Below are 13,157 nucleotides of genomic sequence, written 5' to 3' on the forward strand. Positions count from 1 at the left end.
GTTAATTTTGTATCTAGCTATTTTGATGAAAGTGTTTATCAGCTGTAGGAGTTCTCTGGTAGAATTTTTGGGGGTTTTGAGTATATGATATATCATCTGCAAATAGCAATACTTTTATTTCTTCCTTACCAGTTTGTATTCCCTTGATCTCCTTTTGTTGTCTCATTGTTCTAGCTGGAATTTCAAGAACTATTTTGAAGAGACAAGACGAAGTCTTAGTTTGAGTTTACTTCTGTGAACAGACTACTATTTCTTTAGGAGTGGGTTATAGAAATATTCAGATAGTTTACCTGATTTTGGTTTTGCATTGGTAGTTGGTATCTATCTAGAAAATCACCCATTTTATTTAGAATTTTCAATTTTGTAGAGTACAGGTTTTTCATATAAGATTGAATGATTCTTTGGAACTTCTGAAGTGTCTCTTGTTTCATTTCTGACTTTGTTATTTTGGGTACTGTCTCTTTGCCTTTTAATTAGTTCGGATAAGGGTTTGTCTATCTTGTTGATTTTCTCATAGTAACAGCTCTTGCTTGTATATTGTTCTCTTTTTTCTAATTGATTGATTTCAGCCCTGAGTTTGACTATTTCCTGGCTTCTACATGTGTGTTTGTTTCTTCTTCTTTTCCTAGAGCCTTCAGATGTACTTTCCATTCATTAGTATGAGAAATCTCAGATTTATTGATGAGAGCACCCCATGCTATAAATTTTCTTCCTAGCACTTCTTTCATAGTGTGCCATAAGTTTAAGTGTGTTGTGCCCTCATTTTTATTGAATTCTAGAATGTCATCAATTTCGTTCTTTGTTTCTCCCTTGATCCAATAATCATTGAGTAGAGAGTTGTTAAGCTTCCACGAATATGTAGGCTTTCTGTTGTTTCTGTTGTTGAAGCTCATCTTTAATCCATGGTTATCTGATAGGATGCATGGGGTTGTATTATTCTTCTGGTATCTGTAGTGACTTGCTTTGGGGCTGATTATATGGTCAATTTTAGAAAAGGTTCTGTGAGATGCCATTGAGAAGGTAAATTCTTTTGTGTTTGAGTGAAATAGTCTATAGCTATCTGTTAGAAATATTGGAATCATAACCTCTGTTAGTTTTGTTATTTCTCTGTTTAGTTTATGTTTAGACAACCAGCCCATTGTTGAGAGTGGGGAATTGAGGTCTCGCACTATTAATGTGTAGGACTCACTGTATGATTTAAGCTTTACTAATATTTCTTTTACAAATGTGGGTGCCCTTGCATTTGGGACATAGATGTTCAAAAAATTGCAATGTCCTCTTACTGAATTTTTTCTTTAGGAGGGTATAAAGTGTCCTTCCCCATTTCTTTTTATTAATTTTGGTTGAAACTCTATTTTATTACATATTGCACTGTCTGTGCATCCTTCATGAGTCTGCTTGGAAAACCATTTTTCAGCCCTTTATGTTGAAATTATGCCTATGTTTATTGCTGAGATGTGTTTGTTCCACATAGCAGAATGATAGATTCTGTTTATGCATCAATTCTGTTAGCCTGTGTCTTTATACTGCAGAACTCAGTCCTGCAGTCACTGCTGTTGAGAGTTAGTAACTAGCAAATATTATTAATTCCTGTCATTTTGATGTTAGTGGTGGTTGAGCAGGTGTGTGTTTTTCACTTATATTTGTTTTAATAATATGAAATAATTTACTTATTGTGTTTTCTTGACTATAGTTTACCTCATTCGGTTGGAGTTGTCCTTTTAGAACCCTCAGTAGGCCTGGGTTAGTGGAAAGGTATTGTTTCAATTTCATTTTGTCATGGAATATCTTAGTTTTTCCATGTATGATGATTGAACATTTTGCTGGGTACAGTAGTCTGGGCTGACATCTGTGGGCTCTTAGGACCTGCAAGACCTCTCTCAAGGCCTTAGTGTCTCTTAGAGTCTCAGTTGAGAAATCTCGTATAATTCTGATAGGTTTGTTTCATATGTTACTTGGCTCTTTTCCTTGCTGATTTGAAAATTCTTTCCATGTTCTCTACATTTAGTTTTTTTTTATTATTATTTTTGTTTTTGGATACAATCTGTTTGGTGTTCTGTAGGCTTATTGTACCTGTGTTGGCAGCTCTTTCTTTAGATTAGGGGTATATTCTTTTTTTTTTATTTTATTTTTGTTGAGATATTTTCTAAGCCCTTTGAGCTGGGAATCTTCTCCTCCTTCTACTCCATCAGTTTTAGGTTTGGTCTTTTCATAATATTCAAAATTTCCTAGATGCTTTGTGTCATAAACATTTTTTGTTTTGAATTTTCTTTGAATGGTGTTTTAATTTCTTCTATTGAATCTTCTACACCTGAGATTCTCTCTTCCTTCTGTATTCTGTTGGTGATGCCTAGCTCTCCTAGGTTTTCTGTCTTCAGGACTGCTTAAGTTCATGTATTTTTTCACAGTTTTATTCATGTCTTTCATCTCTTCGATTGTGTTTCCCTGTATTTTTCTATTTACTTTATTCCTCTTTTAATTCCTTTACTTGTTTAAATTTAATTTCCTGTGCTTCCTTAAGGGATTTATTCATGTCCTCTTTAAATTCCTCAGTTATTTTTATATGATTTGATTTGAGATCCTCTTCTAATACTTCAGTTTCATTAAGGTATCCAGGGTTTATTGTATCAAGATTACTGGTCTCTGGTGATACAATATTGCCCTAGTTCTTGTTGTTTTGTGTTTTATGCTGTTCTCTAGGCACCTGGTTTTCTTTGGTGTTGGCTGGATGATCCTGAAGGCAGCAAGATTTCTCTGGAAAATGGTGGAAGACATTAGTAATACAACAGGGGTCAGGATACCTGACCCTGCTGCCTATGCCCCAGGCAAACCCCACTCTGCAGGCTGTGTCCCAGTCAGACCCAACTGAAATGGCAGATAGGTCTGACTGGGAAGGGATTGGTGAAACATGTTTCCAAAGTGATTAGTCTTGGGACCCCCAAAGGCTTACAGGGGGAAGCAGGACACTCTTGGTGTCCTTCAACATTCCTCCAGACATTAAAAGTAAACCCAGAGCTAGAGAATGGGACTCAGAGGGCCTCACGCAATTCATCTCTGCAGGCTGTGTCCCAGGTAGACTAAAAGGGATGGCTGGTAGATCTGGCTAGGATGGGATTGATCCAGTAGAGTTCCAAGCTAGTTAGTTTTGGGACCCCTGAAGGTTTTCACAGGAAGGGAGCCTGTTCTTGAAGAAAAAGAAGACTCCTCTGGTCTGAAGAGCAAGCCTAGACCTAGATGGAGGATCACAGGCAACTCACCACTGTCTAAACACACCTCTTAACAAACAAAAATTTAAACCTCGTGTTATAATTAATTTTCTCAAAAATACTTGAAATACAGCTTTATAGGATTTGGCTAGATAAACAATCGGGATTCTGTGTTAATCTTGTATTCAAATGTCAGATCAATTCCTCTCAAGAGCCTGCATTTTACTTTGAATGATGAATATCAAATCTGTTTTGAATAAGATCTGATGGGTGTTATGGAGACATTTTTCAATGTCCCATGAATCAGTTGTATACAAGGTTTAAAAATGGGGAAGGAATGTAGGCTTTGTGAGATAAGCTAACTGTTAGATTCACTGGTCCTTTCCTTTGTCCCAGAGTTCATCATTCATTATCCCATTCTATCGATACACCTTTACTTGGGTTCTATTATTCTGTAGATTCATTGCTAAAGACCCACAAAAACCTGAATCCAGTGGATATGAATTAAGGTGAACCTGGAGGAACGTGTCTGTGCTGTCAAAACATGCATTTTTCCATGTTCTCATCTTATTTAGTATTATTGAAAGAAGTTTAGAAAGTGCCTCACAAGGGAAAACTAGAAAGTTAGCTATTGAAGTTCCTATCCAGCTCAAAAGTATACAACATCTGAGACTATTCTCTTTTATTTCCTATAACATAAGTGAGCACATATGTAAGTACAACATTTCCAACTTATATACAAGTTATAGTAAGAAATTCAAGATTATCCTATTTTGATAGACACATTTATTGTAAAGCCTTTATGAATGTTAAGATGGGAAAAATTAGCAAAGCCTTGCAATATTCTCCTTTCTCATAGATTAAACACTGACATGTGAGGCTTTGCTCAAATGCACAAAGGAATTGAAAGGAAGGGGAACTGGCCATTTAAGTCAAACAATTTTCCTAAGAGTTTTTGGTTATGGTATTTATTAGCATTGTGAGCTTGAACCCCACCATTCTTTATTTCTCCATCAATTAACTGAAGTCACATCATGTTCAAGGGGATGAGAAGTAACTTCAAAGACACAAACTAAAAATTAGTTCCTAACATTTTCCAGAAGATATGGTTAAGAAAAGATGGTGCATATATTATAAGTTTCCTCTTTGTAAAAAATTTCTTGCTCATTGAGTCTGACCTCTCCTGTTCTCATTGTCTTTTCAGACAACTGTGATGACCCACTGGCCAACTTCCTCTCACTGACGGCTTTCTCCAGTTCCTCAGATCTCACTGGAAGTTCTAGCTCAGCTCCACTGAACTGGAGAATGGGTAAGTATAGTGATTAAGGCTGAAATCCAAGTGTTAGATGAAGACATTGTAAGTTCTAAGGAGAGAGGAAGTGCTCTGTCTACGTAGGGTCATATTCAAAGTCACAGTCCTGAAGGAGTCTTGGTGGTTAAGTCTATAGCAAAAATGCTTCCAGCATGTAATAGATAGTCAACAAGTTCCACCAACCCAAAGATCCACCAGGAAATTCTTTGTGTTGTTTACTTGTTGTTGTTGTTGTTGTTGTTTGAGCTACTGACTCTAGAACCCATGGCTTCATGCATGTTATGAATGTGCTCATTCATAGGAGCACATAACGGTTCTATGAAATTCCTGGTGTAGATTTGTATGTGTGTATGAACTTGTTTTTATACAGATATATGAGTGGATATGCATGTATGCAATCGTATGTTGTGAGAGGGGCAGAGGACAGCCTTTAATGACATTTCTTAGATGTCATGCACTCTTACAAGGATGGGCTAGCCTTGAGTTTGGAGTTTGGAGTCTCCCTAGCCTTGAGCTTGGAGGTTAGGCTGGTTGTTTCCTGTTTCTACCTCACAGAGATTGGATTACAAGTATGAATCACTCTGCCTCTTTTATTTGTTTTAATTTATTTATTTTACTTATTCACTTTACAACCCACTCACTACCCCGTCCTGGTCACCTCTTCCCATAATCCTTCCCCCATCCCCTCTCCTTTTGTCCTCTGAGTGGGTATAGGCTCATGTACAGACATCCTCAGCCAAACAGTGGATGGAGCTGGACAAGAAAATTAGTCCCATCTCTATTCAGATTATATGACACCATGTCAGCATTGTTTAGGAACTCCTTATCTGCCTCTGGAGAAGCTAAGGATCTCATTTTAGGCCAGTTACCTCTCTGTTAGATAGATATTGACTGAGGACAATGTCTCTGTAATGATTAATTATGCCCATCTTTTTTTGGCTTCAAGGGGTTCCTAGTTACTCTACCTCAGGTATAGGAGACTGACTTCTCTTCTCTCTAAGTTAGGTTCCAAATTTAGAAGACTAGATAGAAGCTGCAGTCTTGAAGTTGGATGCAGAGACTAGAACTCCCCTTCTAGTTCAATGTGCAATATACTGGCAGGACTTTCTATTCACAGGCTTCATCATTTTTAGTGAAGAACAATCTCAGGCTCTAGGGCAATTGTAATCCTGGCTCTCTCTCATGCTTTCTCTGTGTGTCTATGCCACCTAGGCACCTTTACCAGTGACACTGCTAAACACATAGACTAGATGTCTTAATCTGTATATTGATCAAGTGAATGTACAAAAGATTTCTGGAAGGTTTTAAAATTTAACCAGAGTTGCAAGCTATCAATTTAGAACAATGGATAAACAATGTCTCTGTGATGATTCAAGTATACTCCATATATATTAGGCAATGCACTAGAAACCTTACATATGATTGTTCAAAACATTTAGGAATGCTACTTATACAGCACTGATGGTTTTAACAGATGACTCAGTGGGTAAGTGTTCACTTCACAAACATGATGATCTGAGTTCCTTACCCTTATAAAAATCCAGGACTGTTAGTGTACTCAGTGACCCAACCATTCTGAGGGGTAAATGGAATCAGGAGTATTCCTGGCCCATGCTAGCCATCTAGTCTAACCAGGATCAAACACTTTGGGGCTTGAAGAGTTACATGGTCAATTGTTCATTCTCAAGCTTCAGCTCAAAAGTTATTCCAACAGCCATTACTGTTCTCATATCTCTGGGCACACTGGGATGTATTGCTTCCCTGCTTCTCTATTTTATAGAAAGCACATGGCATTATTTTCACCTTCCATAATTATATGATCAAGTTACACAGTGAGCCTCTTCCTGCATATCTGCACCACCTACTTACTTACTTTTTAATGCTTACTTTTTTATTATATTTCTTCAGATATATGTTCACATACATTTGAAATCATATATGTATAAATATACACACATAGTTTTCTATCTCTTTAGAAAGTCCTAATAAATACAGACATTAACTATTTTTACATCTACTTGCAATTTTATTATAATGGTTCCACTTTCTTCAGTTTTTCAAGACTTTATATTCCTTGAACAACTTTTCTGCCTTCTCAATTCCCCTCTTAATGAGTTGGATGCTCCTGATGTGGCCATTTTACATTTTGATGACAACTGTGGCTTTTACTTGACCAAATATCATACTCTGACAGATATTTATTGCTTAGCATTTTTATGCCACAATCTTAGAAATGAAAATTTGTGTGTTTATCTTAATCCCCAATCTCTAAGAGTTCAAATCTAGTTAAGAGAAGATGATTACATTGAGAGAATATGTTTGTATACGTGCATGTATCAAAACATTTGCTTAGCTATTTAGAAGAGACAGTGATTTTGTATTGAGTAGAGACATGAAAGAGTGAAATGAATGTAGCTAACAGTTAAATAGGCTGTTACAATTGTATACTATTATGGAAAACACTACATTAGAGGGGGTGGGAATAGAGCTCAGTTGGTTCAGTGCCCACTTATGTCTTTATCACCAGCACTGTATAATTCACGTATGTCCCTAAAAGCCTGTCATCAGAACACAGAAGAGAAAGTTTGAAGGATCAGAATGTTCAGGGTCATCTTCAGCATCAATGTGATATCTGGTCCAGCCTGAGCTGAAGATCCAGTTGCTGAGACAACAGAAGAATGCTGAGGCTCTAGTAGCATAATGTGGTGTCTGACTAATAGCACCCTGCGACTGTACACTTGAAATCTGCCCAATGATATAAAGCATATATTCATACATACACACACCCGAAAGGGATTTTGTATCAACTAGCTTGATTGTGCTCAACATTTTATGAAGCAGAAATTTTTGGGTTTTTTTTGGAGACTCAGTTTTGCATGTGATGTTTTTCTGGAAGCTGTCTGGTGAGAGGCGGATGCTTTGTGGAAGCAGACATGTGAGGTGATGTTTGCCTGAGGCATACACTAGAAAGAGTGTGTGCTGTTTTGAAAGAGTTTCAGTAGAAGCCAACAAGCCATGAGTGACACTCTTGTATTGGTTTGCCTTGCTATACTTTGATGTTCTTCACTGATGATGATCTTACATTCTTTTGCCTTGTAAAGTTTCATTCATCTTTGCTTGGCCTGACTTAGTAAAGAAAAACTTGTCAAAGAACTTCTTAAGGTATTCTGGACCCTTGCCAATGCAGCAGAGCCTTGTGGTTTCTTCTGGATGAAGAAGCTGCTATTGATTCATGTTTGGTGTTTACCAATTGGACTGGACTGTTGCTACTGATTCTCTTTTAACGTTTTGGACTGGATTGCTGATATCCTGACAACTAAGATAACGATTTTTAAAACAGGGCCACATTTCCCTTGTTCTATTACCCATCTTTCTAGTTGGTGGGCTAGAGGAGGAGTTGAAGCATTTCAGAATTAAAGAAGGTTTTGAAAAAAAATCTAAGCCTACAATTTTCCAATACGAACAGATGTCAAATCATCACACCATGGAGTTTAATATATATGATTAATTTGTTACTTATGCTTCAATAACACCATGGAGAAAATAACAGCTAATAAGAATCATTCATGTCTGTTTCTTTGTATATTACTGAAATTATGAGTATCCTGTGAACATATATCCACACTTGCACACACCTGGTGTGTGGATAATATGAGGATGTGGGAGAATTTTTGGCATGGCCATGGTATTCTGCTTTATGCTGAACTCTGTCAACTTGGAAATAGGCATGAGGTTAATACATCTGTAAAAGATGCAGTCCTCCATAAAGCACACGGGCTACCCTTTCCACACTTTCTTCACATTCACTAGTCTTCTGATGTAATATGCAGATGAATTATTTACACTAAAATCTTTGTCTCTTCGTTGATTTCCTATGTAACAGGTACTCAAAATCATTCTCCCAATGTTGCTCTGGTGGTAGTGAACAGCCTTTGACTACAGTTGGGACTGATTCAGACACAAAAGTATTCCTCCTTTTCAGGAGTCTCCTGTGATAAACTCCTTTGCTGTTCTTTGCAAATTCATCTTGAACAACCCCGTTCCAGAGCTTTCTACAATGTGTGTGTGTGTGTGTGTGTGTGTGTGTGTGTGTGTGTCCTTGTCTATGTGCCTAGATGCCATTAGTCTGAAGAAGCCAAAAACTATAGGACGCCATGGGATACCATAGAGCTAAATGTATAGATAGTTGTGAGTTGCTTGACGTAGGTGCTAGGAGCCCACCTGGAGTCCTCCAGAAGAGCAACCAGTGAGCCATCTTTACAATCCTATCCCACAGAATTTTGATCTTTGTGAAAATCACATTGGGTATTTGGTGAAGTAACCACTTACTTTTCCTCCAGAGATTTGTTAGTACCTAAAGTCACACCAGCATATGACCTATAGGTGACTGTCAGCTGCAGCATCTTGTGATAATATATACTCTCAAGAATTGTAGGTCTCCACACTCTCATCAATCATCAGCTGATTTGGTCCATGAGGACAGTGGGAGCAGAGACATCCAAACAAGGGGTTCAGAAACCTTGTAAGAACATATGGTGAAGGAGCACACTCTCATTATAAAGTTGAGGGGAACTGAGGGTAGGGATATCCAGAATGGAAAAGGTCATTGGCTAGGGGCTTAAGTTACTGGGAATGCCTCATGGGGAAAGCATGGGGAAGCATTCTCAGGTGCTGGCTGAAGAGGATTTGTCAAGAGAAAAGAAATTGATTCTATACACTAATTGAGGCTATATGACATTCTTCAGGTAGAGACATATGTGGGGGCTTAGAATACCCCAGACGATGTCAAAGAATGAGAAACTCTGTTAATAAAGGGAGTCCTCCACTACATGCCAAGCCCCAGAAGGTAATCCAGTCAATGGTTGGCCTTAATTAGTATTTTCCCACAAAGAAACTTGAATATATAGAATCCAACAATATCCTAGTCTTATGTTTTTTTTTTCTTCAGCCCAAATCCTTTTTCATATGTGTAACAGTACTCAAAAAAGAGGAGCAGTTTCCCTGCTACTGTATCTTACAGACACATATGAGGATAATGCTATTATTCTTAGACACAAGATACAGCACTATATTAATAAAAGGGCTTCTCATGTATGTAATGTATATGTGTGTATGTCTGTGTATGCATATGTGTTAAAGGACAACCTCACATGTCATTATTCACACTTACCCACCTTAATACTACTACTGCCACTATTACCACTAGTACTAATTGTTGTTGTTGTTGTTATTATTATTGTTGTTGTTGTTGTTAATTATAGCAGTAGGAACTATTATATTATAGTATTATAAAATAATATCATATAATGATTATTTTATGTTATCATCATCTTTTTGGAAATAGGGTTTCTCAATGGCCTGAAACTTCTGAAACTAATATTTTTCACCAGTGAGCCTCAGTGATTTACCTGTATCCTCCTTCCTAGAGCTGGGATTGCAGCTGTGCAACAATATGTTCTGCATGTAAATAAGGGTACTGGGGTTTGAACTCATGTGTTCTTGTTTGAATGGCAAGTGCTGTACTGAGTCATCTTCCCAGACAAAAGGCCTCTATGTTTATATTACACTGTTTTATATATTAAGTAGATTTCTCCATAAAACAATTTTGAATATTGACTTACAGGGCTACCACATGAGTAATAACTGAGACTGCAACTTCTCCTCTCTGCTAGCTCCATCGTCAGTCATGGAAAAGTGTTTGCCACTCATCGGGCTTCTATGTGATGTATAGGGAGCCACAGGTCATTGAAACCCATTCCTTATAAGATTTATTTTAGGGATCAAAAATTAGTCAAAAGCTGGGGAAATAGCTTTTAAAGTACTTATTGTGCAAATATGAAGAATTCTCTTAGGACACTTGGCCCCATGTAAGAGCTAGGTATGGACACCTGTGTCAGCAATCCCAGTGTTGGGAAGGTGAAGAAAAGTTAGACTTGACTGCTATTTGGCTAGTGTAGCTGAATCAGTGTGCCCCAGTGTCTAAGTTTGCTTTCTGATGCTGTGATAAAACACTGATAAAAAGCAACTTAGAGGAAAAAAAGGATTTGGCTTGTATTTCCAAGTAGCTTTTATCTTTGAAGAATGTCAGGATAGATACTCACACAGAAACATGGAGGCTAAAAATATAGAACATCACCCTTTGCTAGTTTAATCACAGGCTTCTACTTTGTTAGGATTTATGAAATCACCTGTCCAGGAACGTGTGTTACCCACAGTGGATCTGGCCCTCCCAACAATTAATAATCAAGACAACCCTACTAGTTTATCTGAGCAATCTGTCAATTAAATGACAGCCTCAATGGCTCTAGGCTATGTCAAGTTGAAGCTTAATAGGATATCGAGGTTCAGGGAGAGACCCTACATCAAAATAATATGGAGAGCAATACAGGACGACACTAAACACTCGACTCTGACTTTCACACAGATGTACACAAGCATCAAAAACACATGTCTAAAAGCACACATTTGAACATATGCATGTACTATAAACATACAAAATAAAACAATAAAATAAACCAATCTCTGTGTGTGAAGTAATAGGGGTAAAAATTGTGTATGTCCCAACTATTTGAGCTGGCCTTGTACTGTTGGAGTCTATTTTGGAATGCCTGATTTACAATATCTCTGAAAAGATTTCACTTGGTGCCATTGTCAGTGTATGATATCAGTCAATTCTCATTTTCATTTCTGAGCTGGAAATGAAAATTAGGTAGAAAAGGAGGGAGTTCTAAACTCCCCATAGGTTTTTCTGGTTCATACTCAGAGTCTACTCCAGCCTGCATTCAAGGTGGCTATCAGCGCTGTGGCAAAGAAGGCTGAGTTGAGAGATTTAGCAAGATGGGGGTTGGGGGTAGAGGGTACATTTTCTTTGTCTTAATTAAAGTTTGATTTTTAGTTCTATAAACAAGCTATTTGTTCTTGAATTAGAGTTTAGTCACTGTTGCAACCTGAGGCATAAACCTGAAGCCAGAAGGACTGAATTAAAGTGTTTGGTTACATTCTCTGACAAAAGTGAATTCAAATTGCTTTCCTAAGAATTTGGAGCTATCTCAGAGGGTAAAGGCACATGCTGCCAAACCTGAGGAATGCAGTTCAATCCCTTAATCTACATGACGGGAGGGTAGAAAGAACTTCCACAAGCTCTTCATTGACCTACACATGGGCACCATGAGATATACTCACTCACTCACACGCACAAACATGCACACACTAATACCGTAAATGATATTTTCAAATGAAATGCAATTGATGGCTTCCCTAAAAATCCAGAGAGACACTGGAGAGAATGTGAAGTTGAGATATGGCTCTGGTGGGAAAAGAGATGATGAGTAGAAACAGGGACTGCGAGTGCTTGAGATCGTAGAGCTCGGGTGCTGGATTCAGGTTGTCTGGGATGGGATCCCCTGCCTTGTCCATTATAGGTCACATGATGTTGGATAAGCTGCCTAACCTCTCTGACACTGGGGCTGAGCACAGTTGAGAGAACCTCCTTTAAACTAACCTTGGTAGCAAATCTAGATAATGAACCTCATCTTTATTTTTCTGTACTAACATCTAGGTTCACCACATTTTCTAAAGAAAAAAAAAAGTTACCTGTCTGAGAGGGCCACATATATTATTAAATTGATAATTAGCTAATATGCACAAAACCCTGGTTAAATTCCCAATATCATGTAAAACTAGGCACTGTAGAACTAAGCTGTGATACCAGTACTCTGGAGATGTAAGCAGGAGAATTACGAGCTCACCATCATCCTCAGCTGCATGAGGAATTTGAGGCCAGCCTGAACTACATGAGATCTGGTCTAAAAAAAGAAAAATAATGTCCACAGTCCAGTATGCATTTAGTGCAGCTTGTAGGATCACTAACTGCATACTGGATGCAGTCTTAAAATCATCCCTGGATTTAGGTTTTAAAAAGTATGGCTGAATTCTGGATGCTAAATATATCTAAGGTGAGACTTTTTTTTTCTCATTTCCAACTCATCAATGGGAGGAGAGGCCCTTGGTCCTGTGAAGGCTCTAAGCCCCAGTGTAGGGGAATGCCAGGGCCAGGAAGCAGGAGTGGGTGGGTTGGTGAGCAGGGGGAGGGGGAGGGGAGGTTAAGGAGTTCTCAGAGGGAAAACCAGGAAAAGGGAGAACATTTGAAATGTAAATAAAGAAAATATCTAATAAAAAAAATGATGGCTCAGTAGGTCAAAGCACCTACTTCCAAGTCTAGTAGCTTAATATAGATCCTGTGACCCACATGATAGAAGAAGAAGAAGAGCAAATGTCATAAATTTACTCCTGACATTTACATCTATGCCTTGCACAGAAGTATCCATGGTTAGAGAGACAAATGACAGACAGACAGACAGACACATACAGACACACACAAACACACATTAACACACAGACACACACTAAATAAATAAATAAATAAATAAATAAATAAATGTAATAAAATTGAAAGTTTTCTTGAAATTGAAATTTTTCTTAAATCCTTTTATATATAAACAGCAGGATTGATGAGAGTTTTTTATGTTTAGCAATCACAGAAATGTCAGTCAGGGATGTAGGCAACAATGTCTTCAGTTGACATTTTTGACTTTATGCCTCCTTGTATTTGTATTTATGACAATTTTGCCATTATTCAG

General features: G+C 37.8%; 1 protein-coding gene across 4 annotated transcripts in view; it reads left to right on the plus strand.

Moving 5' to 3' along the window:
• The window catches only part of Cntnap5 (contactin associated protein family member 5), a 910,241-nt gene that overhangs the window by 188,474 nt on the left and 708,610 nt on the right, over positions 1–13,157 (plus strand). For all 4 annotated transcript variants that reach the window (XM_031380047.1, XM_031380056.1, XM_031380065.1 and 1 more), the window contains exon 2: positions 4,411–4,515. In XM_031380047.1, the coding sequence (XP_031235907.1) occupies positions 4,411–4,515 (105 nt within the window). The remainder of the gene's footprint in view (positions 1–4,410; positions 4,516–13,157) is intronic.

This window comes from Mastomys coucha, unplaced genomic scaffold (genome assembly GCF_008632895.1).
Source record: "Mastomys coucha isolate ucsf_1 unplaced genomic scaffold, UCSF_Mcou_1 pScaffold1, whole genome shotgun sequence".
Classification (NCBI taxonomy): Eukaryota; Metazoa; Chordata; class Mammalia; order Rodentia; family Muridae; genus Mastomys; species Mastomys coucha.